Source organism: Falco naumanni, chromosome 8, assembly GCF_017639655.2.
Source record: "Falco naumanni isolate bFalNau1 chromosome 8, bFalNau1.pat, whole genome shotgun sequence".
Lineage (NCBI taxonomy): Eukaryota > Metazoa > Chordata > Aves > Falconiformes > Falconidae > Falco > Falco naumanni.
Genome location: NC_054061.1, coordinates 1,830,126 through 1,849,409, shown reverse-complemented (window position 1 = coordinate 1,849,409; position 19,284 = coordinate 1,830,126). Strand labels below are relative to the sequence as shown.

The 19,284-nt window shown below is 45.3% G+C and overlaps 1 protein-coding gene across 1 annotated transcript; it reads right to left on the bottom strand.

Annotated features, from left to right (window-relative positions):
• Nucleotides 1-1,624: 1,624 nt before the first annotated feature.
• On the bottom strand, nt 1,625-12,921 carry SHROOM1 (shroom family member 1). The gene is made up of 7 exons (XM_040603718.1): nt 10,521-12,921; nt 10,150-10,267; nt 8,933-9,229; nt 6,045-6,626; nt 5,509-5,659; nt 3,967-4,239; nt 1,625-2,219 (listed from the first exon to the last, which is right to left on the bottom strand). The coding sequence occupies exons 1-7, from the start codon at nt 12,919-12,921 to the stop codon at nt 1,965-1,967; spliced, it is 4,077 nt and encodes a 1,358-aa protein (XP_040459652.1). The 3' UTR covers nt 1,625-1,964.
• Nucleotides 12,922-19,284: the final 6,363 nt, after the last annotated feature.

Below are 19,284 nucleotides of genomic sequence, written 5' to 3'. Positions count from 1 at the left end.
ATCTACTCACAGGATCCACACTGGCCATTTTCCCCCACGTATTAAGGCAATAACCACAGTACACACAGCAGCTTGGCCACTGCACTCCTGGAGTTATGTGTGTCCAGGGAAACAGTGTTTCAGCATTAAGCTCAATCTATTTTGTCCAGATCACTGGAACAAAATGTTATTCAGAAAACTACTCTTTGCTATATACCACCCAATTGCACACTTTACTGCAAATGTATTCGCTGACACTTGTTACACATCATAAAACAGACTTCTGATGCCCAGCCTTCGCAGCCTTACTCGGGTACTGCGTTGTTTCTTTTGAAACGAGCACTTCTGCATAAATAGGCAAACTTAGAACAGAACAATGCTTCTTTGTTGGAGTCTGAGCAGCACCTGATGATATACTCGCTTATCCTGAAGATGAATACAGAGCACCTGACAAGCTCAGAGCTATTTGTGCTTTATTGCACTGTCACGTATCTCCCAGGCCACTCCTCAACCCGGCCAGGGCAAGTGCACACTGTGCCCTCCTGGGTGTGGGCAGGTTCTCCGTAACAAATATCGCTCATGCAGAACACACAGTCATCTCCTTTTCACACACTGCCCTTCCTCGATCAGTGCATTCATGTTGCCCAGTGAGTAAACTCAGATGAAGAACGTGACCTGAGGTAAAGTGAACCCAAACCACCCGTTCACCCCTACGTCGATCCCCATGCTGGGGGGCTGTATGTTCATTGAAGGCTCACGCAGTCCCAAAGGTGAAGATGCCTCAGGAACAGAGCAGCCTCCCTCAGTGGCGGTGGTACTTACTGTAGTCAGAACACACACCACTACTAAAACATTTCTCAGTAAAGCTTAACATCACGGAATAGAAACAAGAATCTATTTTGCCGGTGGAAGAAACCCGAATTTGATTAGCAGCCGCCTTATTCACGGCCTAGGTATGTAGCTCAGACTGAACATTCCTCTCATTGAATACTTAAAAACAAACAAAACACACTCCAATTTTAAATACAGTAACATCACTGGTTTGACTTAACACACAACATTAGTTTAAAATATTTTTGCCAAGGGATTTATATAAAGCCTCACTGAAACCCAATGATCTCCTCCATCCTTCCTACCTACCTCACCCTGCAGCAGAGCCTCCCCCCACGCTCAGCACTTGTGCACACTGACAATTGAAAACTACCGAAAAACAACCCCTGAAGGCGCTGCTTGAAAAATAAGCACTTTGAAAGCAAAGTGAGGACTTTGAAATGATTGTGTAAGGATAAATTCACAGTTTATCATTCCCAAAGGTGTTCAGTTCAGCTGGCACCATCACTGATCAGCTCTTTTGGATGCCAGTGAGGACCACCTTTTTTTTCTGACCCCCTAAGACCTACTACTGAACAGCTTACCAGGATTACACAGAACCAGGCAAGACTGATGTGTGGTGATTGCCAAGAGAGAAAATAATTTTTTTTCTTCTATTACAGTGCATTTTCACTGTCATACACAAACGGTAGCTACGAGTGCCGAAGTTCCACTGAAATGGTCTGTAACGTTTCCTATGGCTTCAAGCGATCTCCAATACAATACACCCACATCGTTTTTCATTTCAAACACTCAACCCACCCACAATAGAAAATAGTTGTATCATTCTTTTATTGAGATTACGTCAATCTGGAAACAGATGGACAGACAACAGAACGGAAAATACACGCCAAGGTAATAGGAGCAACACTTCCTATCTGTCATTTCCAAAAAGCAGTCTGCTACATATTGTAAGATGCTGTCAGCTGGCCTGTCCAAAGGGGAAGGCACGTCCAGCATGTGCCTAGAGCATCACCAGAGCACTTGGCAATACTGTGGCACTAACAAGATTGCAAGAATTCAGCAAACCCAGCCCAGTGCAGCGAGCGTCTGTGGATTTCCAGGGAAATGTCACTAATTACGATGTGTGAAAACGGATGGCCTGTCGGTGGGTGTCAGAGGGGAATGCTTTTCTCAAGATTTTCTAATTGTTCTTTGAAAAATTTAATCTGCTCTTCGAGGTCCTTCTGTTCAATCAGCAAGGAGGTCTTGACTTGAACAAAGCGGCGGTAGTCCTGGAGCTGCTGCTCGGTCAGGTATTTGGCAAGGATACCAGAGACCACTCTTTCCCTACGATCTAGATTCTCTTTCAGGTCTTTTGCATCTTCTCGCTGTCTAGACAAGAGCTTGTGCCGTTCATTCAGCGATTGCTAATAGAATGAAAAAACAAAGCAGCACACTATGAAAACTCATCATTTCTGGCAGACTCTAGATCTTCATTTGGAAGCCACAGTCGATTTAGTTTAATTACTTCCTCTTGTGGGCTTTGTGTTCCACATGAGATTTTTCTCAACTGAGTTACTCATTCTTGTGGTTTGTAAGGTAAAGACACCCAGTAAACCCCATCAAGGCTTACTTCTTCCATGCTGCCCTCAGGAAAAAAAAAATCAATATACTTAACATCCTGGTAATTTAAACGTATTCTGTACCTGTCTTCAGTCAATTAGAAGGTCTTTAAGGCACATATCTTTGTATTTTGTGAGTTGCATGTGGCCAGAGTACCAATGTCATATTAAAAAGAGAGCGTGACTTCTATTAAAAGGTACATGTGATAGCATAACTTGGTGCAGACGGTAACTGTTCATCAAAGGCTTCTTTTTAACAAACCCATGAGAATCAAGCCTTGCCTATTCGACAGGATTTTAATACCTTTCACATTTTAGCTAATTATCTTTCAGCTGTTTTCAGATTTTCACAGGGATAGCACTGCTGGAAGTCCAGTTTCAGGACAGCGTCCATAAATACAGCACAGAGCAACAGCCACCATCAACACCCTAAAAACGGAGTCAAAGATTGAGACTACTGGTTTCGCTAACACTGGGGCAGCTGCAGCAACTGGGAGGTGGCTGGCACATAACCAAGCCTTTACTGAGCATGTTATTAAAATTCTTAAATAAATTATTTAATGTATTTACTATGAAGCATATAAAAAGATCACTAAAGAAACAGCAGCCTGCCCCCCCGCCCCCCCCCCCCCCCAACTACAGAGCCAAAGTCAGTGTGAAATATTGCTCAAAATTATTCATGTTAACACGACTGACATTTTGGCACGGGTGGCTCCTGGTTCTCTGTACCGCGCTGCATGGCAGGACCCTCTCAGTGTCGTCCTGCGTGTCAACAGCAATAAATCTCTAGAGCTACAGGTTGGCAGCAGCACAGCTCCCCGAAATCCCAGTTTTTCTACATCTGTCCTTTTCTAATTTTGAAATGAGAAATAACAGCAGGTATTATATTGATAAAAGCATGTCTAAAAGCAGCAAGGACAGCAGGAAAGCATAATCCCTGGGATAAACCTGGCTTGTCTCCTTTAGCAAAAAAGAGACTTTTCAGACTTGAAAAGAGTTCCCGGTGAACATGAGACAATTTCTAATTTTCCAGCAAAACTGGCTAGTTGAGCTAAACTACAAGGAATTTTATCTCAAGCTACAACCCTATCTTCTTCCTGCTTGCTATAGTTAAGACAGCCCATCAAGTGAAATATGATTTCAGAGGCAGTAATTACCGCATTTGAAATTACCAGTGGGAAGAAAAAAACCAAACCTAAACAACTGGAGCTACGCCACAGGGAGCAGCCCAAGGGTGCAAAGGCCACCCACCCCTCTGGCTCGGATGCTCACAGGGCTCTGCTGGCACCACGCCTGCAGCACGCTGCGGGGCCCACTGCAACCTTCTGCTCTCCAGCGCTGAGCCCGTGGCCCACACCAGCGTCCACGCCGCTTCGGCCACGGAGAGACAGCCCCACGCATGGCACTGCACGCTGCCCGGGCAGCGGCGGGTCGCGATTCAGGTATAATTTACAACTTTTGGTTAGAACTGCTGGACAGACGAGGTGAGCACAGCCCCACCTGGAAAGAAGTGAACAAAACAAATTAAATACCCTGCTTGCTTGTCACTCACCTTCTCCTCAGCGTCTGTATTGCCATCAATCCGCCTCATGGCGTTTTGGACTCGGGCAAGGCGGCTGGACAAGCAGAGCAGGAGGCTCACAACCTTCTCCAGGTCACCGATGAACATCATGTAGCGCTCGAACTCGTTGGGCTTGCAGACGTCCCGCACCGTCGCCTCCAGCTCCTCGCCTCGCTCGGTGCACTCCCTGGCTTCGGAGAGGACAAGCTCCCTTTCCTCCCACAGGGTCTGCAGCTTTGACCGCAGGCTGGAGATGAGTTCCAGCTGCAAAGGGAAAAAAAATAATCACAGAAAGGTGTTATTGCCAAAGAGAATCCACATCGTTTCTGGAGAATAGATTTTTTCCTCATGTTGCCAAATTTTTGATTTTTAAAGTAATTTTAAGCTCTGGGAAAGAAAAAGGAATAATAATAAAAAAGAAATATTTTCTAAGCTGTACTTAATTCTCAAACTCTGAAAAGCAAATTACCAGCAATCACCTTGACTGGTGATGCAATTCCTCGCTCAGAGCTTCCAACCTGTTACAAGTGAACTGCAATGAAGATTACAACATGATTACGCGCTGTTAGGCTCTAAGTCACGAGCATGAAGTCACAGCTCTATTACCAAGCTTTACAAGAACTGACTGGAATTTCATTTACATTACACACAGAACAAGGCAGTCCCCCAGGTGACTGAAACAAGCCCCTGTGCCTGGGGAACAAAGCGAGCGGAGGCAGCTGTTCGTTACAGAAATCGTGATGTGGAGAAGGGCCTTGGCACTGGAGCGGGAGGAGAAGCCCATCAGCTTTCCTGGAAACCAGCCAACGTCACCATGAGCAGGAGCAGCAGTCAGACAGTGGGCAGTGAGGAATATCACCACATGCACTCCAGGAAGACTTTCAGGAAGGCAGATTGTCATTACCTGAGATGGAGCACAGCCAGGTTTCTACAGCCCGCCCCCCTCCCCCCCCCAAATTCTTCAAAGCTACATACTGCCCTTCCAAGCTGACATATTTCTATCATAGTCCAGCTACACCCCAGCTCCCTCTGTTCCCTGCACATATGGAAATTAATAGGGCACTATAGTGTGCAGACACTGCTGCCAGCTCTCACGGAGTAAAAAGTATTTCTTGCTTAGGCTGCCAGTTGTAATGAATTTTGCAGATTCCGAGACCGGATCTAAGCGTTAAATTGTGAGTCAGCTGCTGCACAGGAGCCGGCCTCGCAGGGAGACGTATAACCAACCCTGCGTGCCTGCTCCAGGCACAACCCGTCCCCCACAGCCTCCTGAAGAGAAGCATGTGGGAGAAGAGATCTGAAACAAACCAGGCAGGATTTAAATACCACCATTTACAATCAATATGTCAATTTGCCAGGATTTCACACACTAGCAAAAATTATCTGTGTGATAATTATCAAAGTTACCCGTGAAACACTATTATTGGGATAAAAGTAATGAATAAAAACATCCACAGTAATAAATGTGAGGTTACTAATAACTTCCTTGTCTTAGTGAAGAAACAGCAGTTCCTGTGATGGTCATCTACATACTTTCTTAGATGTGATGTCGTCCAGGTTGTCCGTGCTGCCTCTGCTCCTGTTCAGGACTTTGTTTCCCTTAGAGGCAGGATCTTCGCTCCTTTGCTTGGCACCCTGTTCAGATTCAGGATGTTCTTCTGTTGCATCTCTACTACTTTTCCTGCTATTGGAACAGAAAATAAATACCCACAGCAAGCACTTAAAAGTTTTGTTCTCAAACATTGTGTTCATGTTCTTCCTTATCTTGACTTCAGAATCACTTCCCTCTCTTCTCATAACAGCAATTTTTTCTGATTTTTTAAAAGACAGAGAACAAAAGATTTGTGCCTAGGTTTGTCCCAGTCCCTTTTAATATGGTACCATTGAATCACGCTCCTTCCGTCACACAGTCTCAGATATTTCTTGATAAGTAAATCTGAAAACTAAAATATTTTGCTACTGAAACAAAAATAAAATAATATGCTCGAGTCATCTCACTACTAGTATATACGTGATATTCATACACTAAAATAGCTTAAAATACAAGGTAATTTGGTTTGTCTACTTACTCGTTCTCCTGCACGTGCTGTATGTCTCCCTTTTTCCTGTGCCATTTATCCAGCATGGAAACATCAACAGGGAACAAACCCTCTATCAAGTCTAAAGCAGTTTTTCTAAGAGGATGAGGAATGAGAACATCAACCAGAGAATTGTCTTTGGCAATGATCTCCATAGCCAGTTCTTCGTATCGCTGGTCTTCAGGAGACTGCAGTCTTCTTTGGGGTAGGTTTGTCTCTCCCTCAGGGAGACAGTCACTTTGGCTATTGTGCACGGATGTTTCCTTTGCAGTTAAACCTTTGGCTGTATTTTTGTCCCCTTGGTGAGGCTGAGCTACCACCCCGTGGCAGTATGCCACTCGCTCTGGAGAAGCTGCAGGCTCTTGGTCTGGCTGCTTTACTAAAGCATGGCCACTCAGAGATTTAGTTCTGCATTCCTCCTCCACCTGAGCATCTTCCTTGCTTCCCCTTCTTGGGACAGGAATAGGGGTTTCAGGAGTCAGCTCCTTTGCATCCTGACAACGCGCACGTCCAGTTATGTCACTGTCTCTATATTCATGATTCTCGCATCCATCTTTCTCAGGGTCACAGAAACTATAGGAAAGACAACACTTCCTTTTAATACGAGACATTTCCTTTGCAACAGATATTTTTGCAGCCTATTTAAGCAGCTACAGGTAATTGTCATTCTCTTTCCAGCTTCCTCTTTTTTATTAAAGTTTTCTAAATTCAGATTCCATATACCTATTAATTTTGCTTGGGGGGAGAAAAAGGAAGTATGTGAAATGCCTAGTTGCACCAGCCCACGTTGTCTGAATCCCCACTAAATTTCTCAGTTGCTAATTATGACCAAGATAGATATTTTCCAAAATAAACTTCTGGTAAATAGTGCCCTAAAACGTCACACCGACGCTGTTTGACCAACAGAGGAAAAGCATGCTGCCAAGAGGACGCGACACATGTGGGGACCCTGCTCCAGCCCCACCTGGGAACCAGCAGTGGAACAGAGCCGGACCACCCGCTCTGCACCCCTTGTACCAGCCCCCGGAGCACAGCCACTGCCGCGCACCAGGGCGAACCTTCTCTGCCTCGCTCCTTACACCCCCATACTCCTATGGCCACAACGCTTCAGCCCAAGAGTGAGCACCAGCTGATGCCACCACTGCCTCCTGTGCATCGCTCCCCCACTGCTCAGCCCTTCTCAGCAAAGGCATCTAGTGCTTCCTTCTCTTTAGGCAAACTGAACGCCAGCAGAGAGGAAACGCTGCTCATCTGAGGCTTCTGTTTTGAAGCAGCCATTATCAAAGTTTTATTGAATCCTTTCAGTTAACCATTCTGAGATCAAAAAAAAGCTGGCCAATGCATGTGGGACCCAGTGCTTTGCACTTCCTGATGCAACACTTTAGAACAAACTTTGATGAAAAAAGCTGCTGCCTGCAGGGCATAAATAATTATGTTCACGATGACAGAGGAAGCATATATATGTAATTTAAAAATACCCTTTGGACCAGGATTTGCAAGAATATAGGGTCACTGTTGAGCGCAAGATGATTGGAATATGCATAGACCAATTTCTGCAGTCATGTAGGCATCCAGGTAACTGCTTGTGAGAACAGTCAGTACATCTGTATATATAAATAATCGTGACTGAATGGACACACCTATTTTTGCCTCTAGCAAAGTTTTTCATAACCTGACGGGATTATGAGGGGTCAGTAATGAGGAAAGATAGAGGGATTAGATGGAAGGAAAATTTAAGCCCTCATTTAACTACATTAACCTGTTAATGTTAATATGTTCATACAGCAAACATGCCCAGCCTAGTCTGGGGTTTTCTACCACAGCTCAGCAGCACTTTCTTGTGGAGGAAAACAAAGAGAAAAAAGGAGATGCAGCTGTAACAGAATGAAATCTGTACTTACAGCTCTCCCCCAAATATGATAATCTAAATTAATTACTAATGAAACCAGTTCTGGAATTCTCATCTTTTCATTACTTAGTACATATTATAGAGCTATGATCAAATATGTTTCTGATGTTGTGTTCTGTCCAGAACTTTCAGTTACGTTCATGCTGACCTGCTGAGCCTCTTAGCTAAACCAGAAAATCTAAGAAAAACTTCGAGGTCTCACTAAAAATACAATTTTTTCCCCCCAAAGATAATCAAGCTTCCAGAAACCATTGAGGATTTTTCTGAGTGACTGAAAGAGTGGAAATTCTATTACTATGCAAGTGTCAGCATCACTGCCTTGTTGAGATAGAGTTCAGATGCTTTTCTCCCGATACTCCTCAAACAAGCAAAACAATTAAAGGAGAGTTAACACACAAACTTTCTAGTTAGCTATGTGTAAACAGCATATTTTTTTCCTTTTACGAAGTACACCAAAAGCCCCTACTACACCACCCTGTGATCACCCACATTTTTGAAGGCTGGGCATATCCGAGCTGTCGCAGATGCCGTTTTTGCTCGAGCTCGGATGAGGGAGCTGTGATCTCAGCGATCTGAAGGATCGAGCTCTCTGTGATCTCAGCGATCTGAAGGATCGAGCTCTCTGTGATCTCAGCGATCTGAAGGATCGAGCTCTCTGTGATCTCAGCGATCTGAAGGATCGAGCTCTCTGTGATCTCAGCGATCTGAAGGATCGAGCTCTCTGTGATCTCAGCGATCTGAAGGAGAGCGGCTGCTGCAGGCAGGCAGCTCAGGTGCACTCTGCGTTTCCCACTTCTCCACACAGCAGAAATTATTTTAAGACTGTCCCAAAATGAAACAAATAGCGTAGCAGATGAATATTCCCATATGGACAACGAAGGATCCCACGACACGAGGGCGGAAGCAGAAGCCACGCTGCCGCTGGAGCTCACACATCTGGGCCATCAGCCCCGCGCCGGCGCAGCCTTACCTGGGGGAGCCGAGACAGCTCTCGCAGCGCCGAGCCGGCACCGCTGCACCGGCCGCACATCTGGCGGTGTCCTGGAAATGAAAACAGCACACTGGGGCAACCAGCACCGTCAGCCTAGGCAGCTGCTTGGTTTTACTCCCGTGTTTGTTATCCCCAGAAACAGAGCCCAACAGCAGATCTCCGAGTAGGTTCGCCAAGGTTTGTGCTTCTGTGGGTTTTTTTGCGTTGTTTTGTCTACCTCTTTTTATTAATGAAATTGCTACTATGCTCTTCCTAGGTAGCATCCATCTTTTTTTCCTAGAAAGCCAAATAATAGGTGACAATAAAATATATCCTCTGCTCTTAGAACAATTCAGAAAGTAGGGACAACATTGGTGGAAGTTTGTCAGTCTCTTCAGCTCGGTAATTTTAGCAGTAGATTATTTGTTTTCTGACCCCTTTATTTTCTTTATTCTGCTTGACAGCAATATTGACAGCTACTGTCCTTCAAATTCAGGAGCCAAAAAGGTTGGTCATTTATAAAAATCTCTCTATAACAACCTTCTCTGGGACAGTGCCCTGAAGAAGTTGCTGTAGTTAACAGTGACTGCTGAAACACAGCATCCCTCTGCAAACATGTCTTCTGCGTGCCAGACCCCATACCCACCCCTCCAGAGGGGACCCTCACGAGCCTGGCATCACCCAGTCCTTGAGCAGAGCCTCCGGCACTGGCACAGGTGTCCCCTGAAGCAGACACATCCTCCCTGCCTCCATCCCTGAATGGTAACAAACGGCTCTTCCCAGACCGGGTACGTACCCATCCTTACGCAATTCTCTTGCAACTTTTCCCATTAAACACCTTGTTCACCTTCAACACTTTCTTACCAAATACTTCCAAGAACAATGAATTCTTACATCAGTTGTAAATTCGTAACACCTTAAAGTTGGCAGCACTTCTCTCAGAATCCTCCCAAATTATTCCCCCTGCACGCTGCAAAGCAGAGCATGCATTTTGCTTTCCAACAGCTACACAGCATTTCCTAAAGATTAAGCCAATGTGGCTTCTCCTCCACATCCATCACCGCTCTACTGCACGCTAAAAGAATAAAATAAATCAAGTCTCAATTCCTCATTTGCGATGTTCAGCAGTTTTTCATGTGACTAGCCCCACAGTTCTCTAGAACAGGTAGAGTGTCATACATCGGACTCAATAATTAATATCTTAATATCTTTCTCACCTGTGTGGAAGGAGGAGTAGATTTTGATCTCTCACGAGCTCTCCCAGATGCAGGAGCACCTGCCCGTGGCAGACATTCAGCTGACACACACCTGCTGGTGCAGCTCCCCCTCGCTTTGCTGGGAGACAGGTCCTGCCTCAGGGCTGCGGTACCACCAGCAGCAGGGCTGGGATGGCACCTGCTGCCCACGCTCAGCGGGGGAACAAGAGCCAAAGGAGAAAAAACATCTGGCGATTTTTCTTTGCAGAAAATATCATTGTTTTGTGTCTTCCTGCTCCCATTTGGATTGGAAATCTTGCCAGGAGGCCACCTGGGATGCGACAGCCTCTTCTGCAGGGGTGGCTTATGCAGCGGGAGATGCTGTGAGGTACCTGGTCTTTGATTAATCTTTCGTTCCATGTATTCGATAAGTGCAGTATGCTGGATTTGTTTCAGCTCTGTCCTGGAGATACCTGAACTGGGAAGTGCCCTCCCTCTGTTCTCCAGAGTCTTCCTCCTAGCTGCCACTGTGTCTTGCTCAGTGATTTCAGCCCTGACTTGACTCCATGATACTTCCTTATCTGCTAGCTGATCGAGCTTCTCAGGTTCAGAATAACACAGTTTCTTTTGCTCTTTGGTTACCCTTTTCCTTGCCCCTATTCGAGCTGCTTGTGGCCTCTTAATTTCTTCATCTCTACTGAAACTTTGCAAGCATTCTAGATGAGAAGGGGAAGAAGGAACAGGTTTGGCATCCTCGTTTGCACTGGATAATGAGAAAGACCGAAGGTGTTCAATTGATGGCCTTTTAGAGGGTTTCTGTCTCAATCTCACAGGCAAACTCATCTGCAAGTCTTTTCTTTTAAAGGAAGTTTCTCTCAGAACCTTCTTCTGAGCCACTTTAAGTTTCTCTCTATAGTCATTCTTGAAACTCTCATCCATGAATGAAGCAGGACTCCCGAGAACGAGATCATCGGTCTTGGGCAGGAGATCAGCAGCACTGCCCTGATGGTGGTGGCTTGTCCTCTGGACCTGTTCGCTCTCCCTTTGTATCTCTAGACACCACGCTGAGGCAGAGCAGCCGCTTGCTGGAAATTCCTTTGGTGAGCTCCTCGAGTCCCCTTGATACTGGGTGGGCTTGTTGTGGTGCAGGATATTGGTGGGTTTCCCCCCAGAAAGATAGTAAAGCATGGGAGTCGTCTGCCTGGTTATCTGTTCACCAGCGAGATCATCCTGAGGCTTTCTTAAGCACTGTTTTTGAAATTCAGCTTGATATTTCTGAACAGGAGGTTCCTCTTGTTCTAGAGCCACACTAAGGTCAGGACTGCCTTTATTAGCCTGTTTTTCTTTCTTGACTTCACATAAAAACTGAGATGTGGAGTCTTCCTTTGGTCTGAAAAAGGACGTCTGGCTATTATTATCACAGCATTGCTTATTTCCCTGATCTGACTCCTCACCGTGAAGGTGCCCTGCTTCTACAGCATTGTAGCTGCAGGACAGCAACGATCTCTGCATTTTGGCTTGCTGATTCGGGAGCGGCTCCCTAAAATGACTCCCAATTTTTTCTTCAGAGTCATAGCACTGATTTTCGTCTGTACAACTGTTCAGCTTCCTGGAAGCATTTGTAATTATGTATGGAGGAGCATTCTCCATATATTTTAAGTCACAGCTGTCCTCAAACACATCCTGATCCACGTCTGAATGCAGCTCGGCACGGAGCGGGCGCTGAGTGCAGGGCAAGGATCCTGGTCGTTGGCTGGGTTCTGGCACTGCGCTTTGCAGATCCGCTGCTCTGAAAGCTGGCTTACGTACCGCACCAGGACACTGCTTGTCTTCTTGTGTATCATTAACAGTGTTAGGGTTGGTATGCGCTGGGTGATGGGACTTGGAGTTCATCTCTTCAGTAATTTTATAAACATGATCTGAGTTATAAGCAGAAAGTATTTTAGGAACATTAGACACAGAGTCAGTCTTTAAATATTCTTGAAAAATGAATGAAGAAGGCCTGCTGAAAACGTGTGGATTGCTTCTCTTTATAGGTTGGGATGGTCTCCACTCTCCGTTTTCCTCCACCTTCAACCCCTGAATTTTTGATATAGATACCTCATTTGCAGAGTCAGTAGAAAGGCCCTTGTTTTCCAGACTTTTTCCCCTAGCAGCCGCTGTATCTTGCTCTGTAAGTTCATCCCTGCGTTGGCTCCATGGCACCTCCCTATCTGTTAGCTGATTGTCCTTCACACCATACTCACCGTGACTTCCAGAGTTGTGCCTCCCTCTTGAGTTCTCGAGATGTCTAGTGACTTTATAGCTATCAAGTCGTGTGGGAGGAGAAGGTGGAGGTGCCACCAGAGCTAGTGGTCCCTGATTTAAAGTCCCTCGGGTAGGAGTGCTTCCACAGCATTCAGTGAGACCAGTGCTGTGAGACTTTTTATGGATACTCAGGTCTGGTGCCTTGTATGGATGCAGGCATCTGGGGTCAGAGTTTTCTGCACTGAGATTATAAATACCTCTTACATATTCCGAGTCCATGTACGGTACCTGCTCTGGAGGCAAACACCAGTTTTCACTAGAGCGCAATAGGGTGGAATACTCTGGAACATTTGATCCCCCTGAGAAAGAGCTGTAAGCAGAGTCCACTCTTCCAGGGAGGTGCAAGAGATGGTCTACGCTGCCCATCAGCTTCACTGGTGAAAGACCACTGCCATTTTCAGGAGAGGTCACAGGCTCTACCAGCTCTCCAAGTCTGCCACTTTGCCTGTGAGCCCATCTTTCTATCTCATTCCCAGATGAAGCCATGTTGCAGCCTTCCCAGACATCAAAGTCTGATTAAATGTCCACAACCAAGCTGTTTGAAAAGCACATTTTTCTCTGCAGTCACATTCCACTAATATCTAGAGGATCCTAAAAAGAAAGAGAAAGATGTGAAAAAGACTCATTGGGAGGATTCTGATCACACCTGGGGAGATCAGGCAGTGAGCATCACCCATGTGCTTGAGATGAGAATTTAAAAACAGTATTTAGAGCAGGTAGCACTAAATTTCTGGCTTCAGTAATTATCAGGACCTTGGAACAACCATTTCCTCTATCACAAACAGAGTAACTAAGTCTTTAATAACAAGAGTTCTCTAGATCTTCATTGAATCGAAAGGACTACGCATACAATTAGAAGATGCTCTTTCATTATGATTGCACAACATCAAGAACCAGAATCGAAACTTGCTTCTGAATATGCCTTGAAACAAGTCTGAGGGGTTGAAAATCCCAGCTCAGATGCTACCTAATCCTGGAGTTGCTTAAACACAAATACATATCTGGCCAGCTGAAGTTTCTAAGTGACTTAGAGTTGTGCTTCCAAAAACGCTCACAACCATGGATTGGTGCCTCACTCCAATTCGCACGAGTCTAAGCCACGGAGGGGCCTTGCAGCTACGTGACTATGATGACATTACACAAAGAGTGCCCCAAACCCTACCAGTGCCTCCACGTCTCCTTTCAGAAAATCTCACGCAGAAATACGATGACACGAACAGTTAGCTGGACAGGTCAGTGCCCCATGGAGAACTGTACTGAACTAGCAGTGTGCAGATTAACCCAGAAGAGTTATCAAATAGGAAGAAATTATGACTATGATCAGTCTTATCAGCCTTCTCCCCCCTCCATAAAGACTTCCATTGTTTCTCAGAGAAGCAAGAATCGAATCATACTTTATTTCATGAACATGATGAAAACGGTTTATCATTTAAGTGAGCTTCCATGCCATTGCCATGCATGCTCAAAAATGCCCATCTTGAAAAACCTTTCCCACCTTTCCCAGAGGCTTATAGTGAGTGGCTTGATGAGAGATTCCGCTGTCAGTAACAAACCATAGATTTTAAAAGACAGCCAAATATTTTTGATGGCTGATGCTAGGAACTCCTCTGCAAACATACCAAATGTACTAGAAAAAAAAGCACCAGCTTAGATTTCACGTGCAACAAATACACAACTTTTGCAGAGTCTAGAAAACAGCCTGTGTTTATCAGCAGCACCCAGCGTTTACTCTGTTATACATGCAGGCAGGCTTAATTTAAGAAGCGAGATCTCTACAAGCAGCCGGCTTAATAGGCCAACATCAGGCTGCAAGAAATGGCCACACTAACAGCATCACCCCTCAGCCGCCTCTGCCATCTTCAAACCCCACCAACACGCTCACAGGCAGTACAAGACCCAAACAAAGAGCTGAACGTGGCAAACCAGGTGCTAGTCAGTGACCTTGTTCAGTAATTCTCATTTAGACCAGTTCTAAAGACTGATTAGTTATTAAAAGAAAGCAAGAAAACATTCTTGAAAAACTTCAGTGACAAGCTACTCCAGTAATGCACCTTCTGAGGAGATGCAAACCATTTCCAAATCCTACCAGAATATGACATGCCTGATTTCTTCAGAGAGGTTGAACTCACCAGACCTTGATCTGCCATTCCCAATACTGTACATCTGCAGTGGGGCCTCATAAAGCTGGCAGAAAGAGAGGTTTCAAGGGTGATGTTGCTGTTTAATCAAAAAAACTTCACATTCCTGCCTTTTTTTCAGAGACAGTCCTGGTATCGTTCATTTTGAGCCAAAGGAAGAGATGGACAGGAGCCAAAATACACAAGTTAATCTATAAAGGGAACTTGGGACTGGTAGGGCACAGTAAATAAGTTAACTAGTTTCTGAGAAATGAAAACAGCATAACACTGCACAGTGGGAATTTCTGCTGGGCTCTTTCAGAAATTTCAGTACGAAACCAACTCAAGGACACCTGGAGAAGGCGTCTCCCTCTTTACAGACAATCTAAAATGCTGCTGTGAAATTGAATTGTCTATCCCTGAATAACAGGGTCACATAGGAAACGTGATGCATCAATGGCTGATAACGACATTCCCTACCCTTTTCACCATGGTGTATTGAAGAATTTAAAGAAATAAAAACCATGGATCCCTGGTGAAAGGAAAACCTTGGATTTTCTGAAGCTCCAGAGAAAGAAAATCAGCCAAGAGAATGATTACACTGACACTCAGTGCAGAATCAGACTGTAGCACAGCTGCATCCACAGTGCAGTTACGTTACCTAAATGAACAGACTGCACCTAAAAACCTGGACCACCGCAGCAGCTGCTGGGTCTTGCTGAGCTGTGCAAGCTCAGAGGTATCTGGTGGTGCACAGGAGCAAACCCCGTGGTAGCCACATTCCACAAAAGAACCAGAAGGCGGATTCCTATGTCATTTTAATCTCTGGGTTTTTTTAATCAAAATTTTATTCCAGTGGAACCTCTCCAAGCAGCTCTATTACTCGACTGTTGCTATTAATAGACAGAGCCAAGTCTTTGTCTGGGGTGTCATGGCACCGTTCCACCAAAGTTAATGGAGCCACCCTGATTTATGATGAGAATTTGGCTCTGACTTTTCACAGCAATGTGCAGAATCTAAATAACAGTTGTGGTGTGGTTTATGTACATCGATGGAAGCACTCTCTCGGTTTCCTGTCACAGTGTTTCCCAGGATCTGTTTTCCCTCATTATTTCAAGGTACCCATTTGTGATTTACGGTGAGGTCAGCAATACAGCGAAGATTTCTTTGATTTGGGTTTTTATGATGATACTGAAATTATATTTCCTATTATTTCTGGTATCTTAGAAGATCGAGGTAAGAACACCTGACCTGGAAACAGCACCAGCAAGCACCAAGTCCCTGTTTGTGCCAGGTGCAGGAGGACACTGCAGCTCATCGCACATTCCCTCCCCTGTCTGCTCCTCCTGTGCAGTCTCTCCTGTCACCAGCCTGAAGCCACCTGCAGCCTTCCCCTCCTGCTCCGAGGAGAAGGGTCAGTTAAGCAAGAAGACACCCCCCTCCACCACCCTGGGTGCCCTCTGCTCCCACTCTCGCCACGGCCCGCATTCTGCCTGTATGCTTTGCTTAAGACCAAGTTTGCAATTTCACATCCTTGAAGTAACTGAAAAAGATGAGAGCTGAAGATACAATGTTCCCCAGAAGTCTCTGCTAGAATGAAATAATACGATACTAAAACACATCTTAGGGAAAACCTGTCACAGTGGAAGCACAATTGTAGATCTCAATGTGTTTGAAGAACTATGTGAAAACTGCCTTCTCTTTCACATGCAAGAGAAAAAACCTTCAGGTACTTAAAACTCAACTGACATGAACAATGGTATTATTGTTCTCCTCAGCTGGTAGGTGGTAGAGCACCCCCATGGACTGCACTGTCGCTGGGTCTTACAAATGCTCTGGCCAGGCTGTAATACAACTCGCACATTCCAGACGGGCTTGCAACATTTTCATTGTAGAGCTCTGAAAGCAAAAAGAAAAATTAATTATATGTATCAGAACGAAGAACACCAAAAGATTAAGGGAAGTGTATTAACAGTGTGTCACTCCATGCCCAAGGAAGAAATAAAGCCACTAACAACCTATTAAGATGCAAAGTTTTTTGCTGTTTATTTGTTTTTTTAAAGACAGACTAATGACATCCATCCACTCATTTATTATAAAATTGAGGTTGGAACTCAACCTCAATTATATTAGAACTGAGGTTGGAAAATACCTTTAAGATCATCGAGTCCAGCTGTTAACCCAGCACTGCCAAGCCCACCGCTAACCCACGGCCCCAAGCACCGCACCGACGTGGTTTTTAAACACCCCCAGGGACGGTGACCCCACCACTCCCCGGGCAGCCGGGTCCAGCACTGACAACCCTTTCCGTGAAGAAATTCTTCCTGCTCCCCCATCTGAACCTCCCCTGGCGCCACTTGAGGCCGTTTCCTCTTGTCCTGTCGCTGGTTACCTGGGAGAAGAGACCGACCCCCCCTGCCCAACCCCCCTGTCAGGTGGCCGTAGGGAGCCACCAGGCCCCCTGAGCCGCCCCCTCCCCAGGCCGAGCTCCCCCAGCCGCCCCCCATCAGACCGGAGCCCCAGCCCTCCCCCCACCCCCCCCGTACTTCCTCCAGGACTACGGCGTACCCTGCACCCAGCACAGCCCCCTCTGCAAAGCAGTCTGCAGATAGGAAGCACGTGCTCTTTGCTTTATAGATCTGACAAACCAGAGAGATGTGACAAACAAAAGCATGGAAGAGAAACGGGGTCTCCATAGGGAACAGGACCCGCCTAATGCTTCCCAGCAGGCCGGTGGCTGAGGAGGAACAAAACCCAGATAACACAGAATGCTGCCTGCATAAGGCTGGGCTGTCTCCGGTCTAAGATAATGAAATCTTCAATACACTATTTCTTCCAAATGTCCACCACTATATTAATACAAAAAAATAGTAGTGGCAAGGCAGTGCTGGAAAATTCAGTGCTACAGCCCATGCTATACGTTTTCTCAGCTCACGTACAAGTGCTCACATTAAAATTCTTCACCCGAACATTATCAAATGCAGTTCCTGAGCATTCGGTGCAGGTTCATGTCCTGAGTCCTGAAGCCTCCGGTCCCTCACAAACTGCTTGCTAAAACACCCGTCACCACCTCAACCTCTTAATTCTAGGGGAAGGTGCCTTGTATTGCACAACCTTGAATTCCTTGCAAACAACTTAGTAGGTCAAAGCCTCACGTCTCTGGCAAATTAACTTTACACAGAGAGAAATCAGCAACTCTTGACTGCAGTCAGTTAGCAAGTTACCCGTCTTCGAAGGGCAAGCTTTCTTCTGCTCACAGTTTGTTCCTCTTTGACCTCATTTAGATTGTATTAGGTGTTGCTAATTAATCCATAACTCACCTGCAGTTACATACAACACTTGCCCAAGCAAAGCACCACCCATCTGAAACACAGGTATTTTGTCAAGTTTCTGATTTACCCTCAGCAACCCAGGAGTAACAGCCCCTGACACCGAGCACAGCCATGCAGTATGTTTGCACGCTTATGCAGTTCCCTTAAAGTTTACCAGCACAATCTTTCCATCAGAAAAGCAAGAACTTTTTTCCTTAATAAACACAAGCAGAGTTCAAACCTCCCTTTGAGACTGGGCTATTGGTGTTTATGGGTGAGGAACTGTAACTCTGGCAAACCAAACAGGACTTCTCCTCCAAACACTCTGGAGGCAAAGGCCCTGCTAACATGTTGGTGTGTGTAAAACTTCATAGACCTGTTCCTGTAAAACTGCCATTTCGAGACAAACAGCTCTGTGGAAATAAAGGGGAAAAACACAGCTATTAATCCACATCAAACTACAACATGTTCTCCAAGCAACGAGAATAAGTGTGTGAAATGCAAAGCAAACAGCGTGACCAACCTACCAATATTATGTCATGTACATGTTTGTGAATGACCTGTTTCTTATCAAAGGGTAAACACCTGATGTAAATATTAGCCAAAATTCTTCAGATTCCAATCAGTTGCACAGCCACAGCACCTGACCCATCTGTTTCACAGACCATGAGATCTAATTGCTACCGAAATATCGTCTGTGAGACTTGCTTCAGCAGGCAATCTCCCCGGCCGTCCTGGGGAAGCCCAAAGAGTCTGAAATCCCAGGGAAGGCAAGTGCAGAGTTTCTGGTGTCGCAGACACCTTTGGCAGGTCATCAATTGATGATCTAGCACAGGTTCCCAGATCTCCATCCAGGTCTTCCTGGACAGAAATCTATGCACGTGCACAACATGGATGCATTCTCAATGACTGTATCTCCGAGACATGAGACATCTGGAAATAAGAGCTTCTCCTTTGACGAGACTGTGAAATATCTAGAAATTCCAGACAAATGTCTGAAGTCTTCGAATTCCATCACTTTCACAAGACTGTTGAAAGGGTGAAAGAAACGGAAGGACACCACATCCAGGAAAGCGTGGCTGGCTGATCAATTTTGTACCCAGCATCTCTGAAAGCCACTGTTTCTCTCTTAGCTTATTTTTTCTTTTTTAAAATAGATAAATTCTCTTTATTATTATTTTTTTCTAGCCTATAATCAACAATTTCACCCCCAGGACTTTCAGCTTTAGGGTTCAAACAGGAAAGCAGACAGCTCAGATGACATACCCTTTAGATGACTAGAAAACACAGACTCTCCTAATCTGTGTTTTTCTGGCAAAGATTTCTGAGAACTCTAAAAGCCAGATTTGCCTTTTAGTGCAATTTCCAGAGCTATCAGGCAGGTAGCTAATGGCAGCCAAGGGGATCATACATCAAAACCC

What these genes read in the sequence shown, in the direction of transcription:
- SHROOM1 (XM_040603718.1), bottom strand. Translation starts at nt 12,921, where the DNA reads ATGGCTTCATCTGGGAATGAGATAGAAAGATGGGCTCACAGGCAAAGT. An exon ending in AAAGATTAATCAAAGACCAG is followed by an intron (nt 10,268 to 10,520) that starts GTACCTCACAGC and finishes CCTGTCTCCCAG; the next exon opens with CAAAGCGAGGGGGAGCTGCA. An exon ending in AGCTGTCTCGGCTCCCCCAG is followed by an intron (nt 6,627 to 8,932) that starts GTAAGGCTGCGC and finishes TCTTTCCTATAG; the next exon opens with TTTCTGTGACCCTGAGAAAG.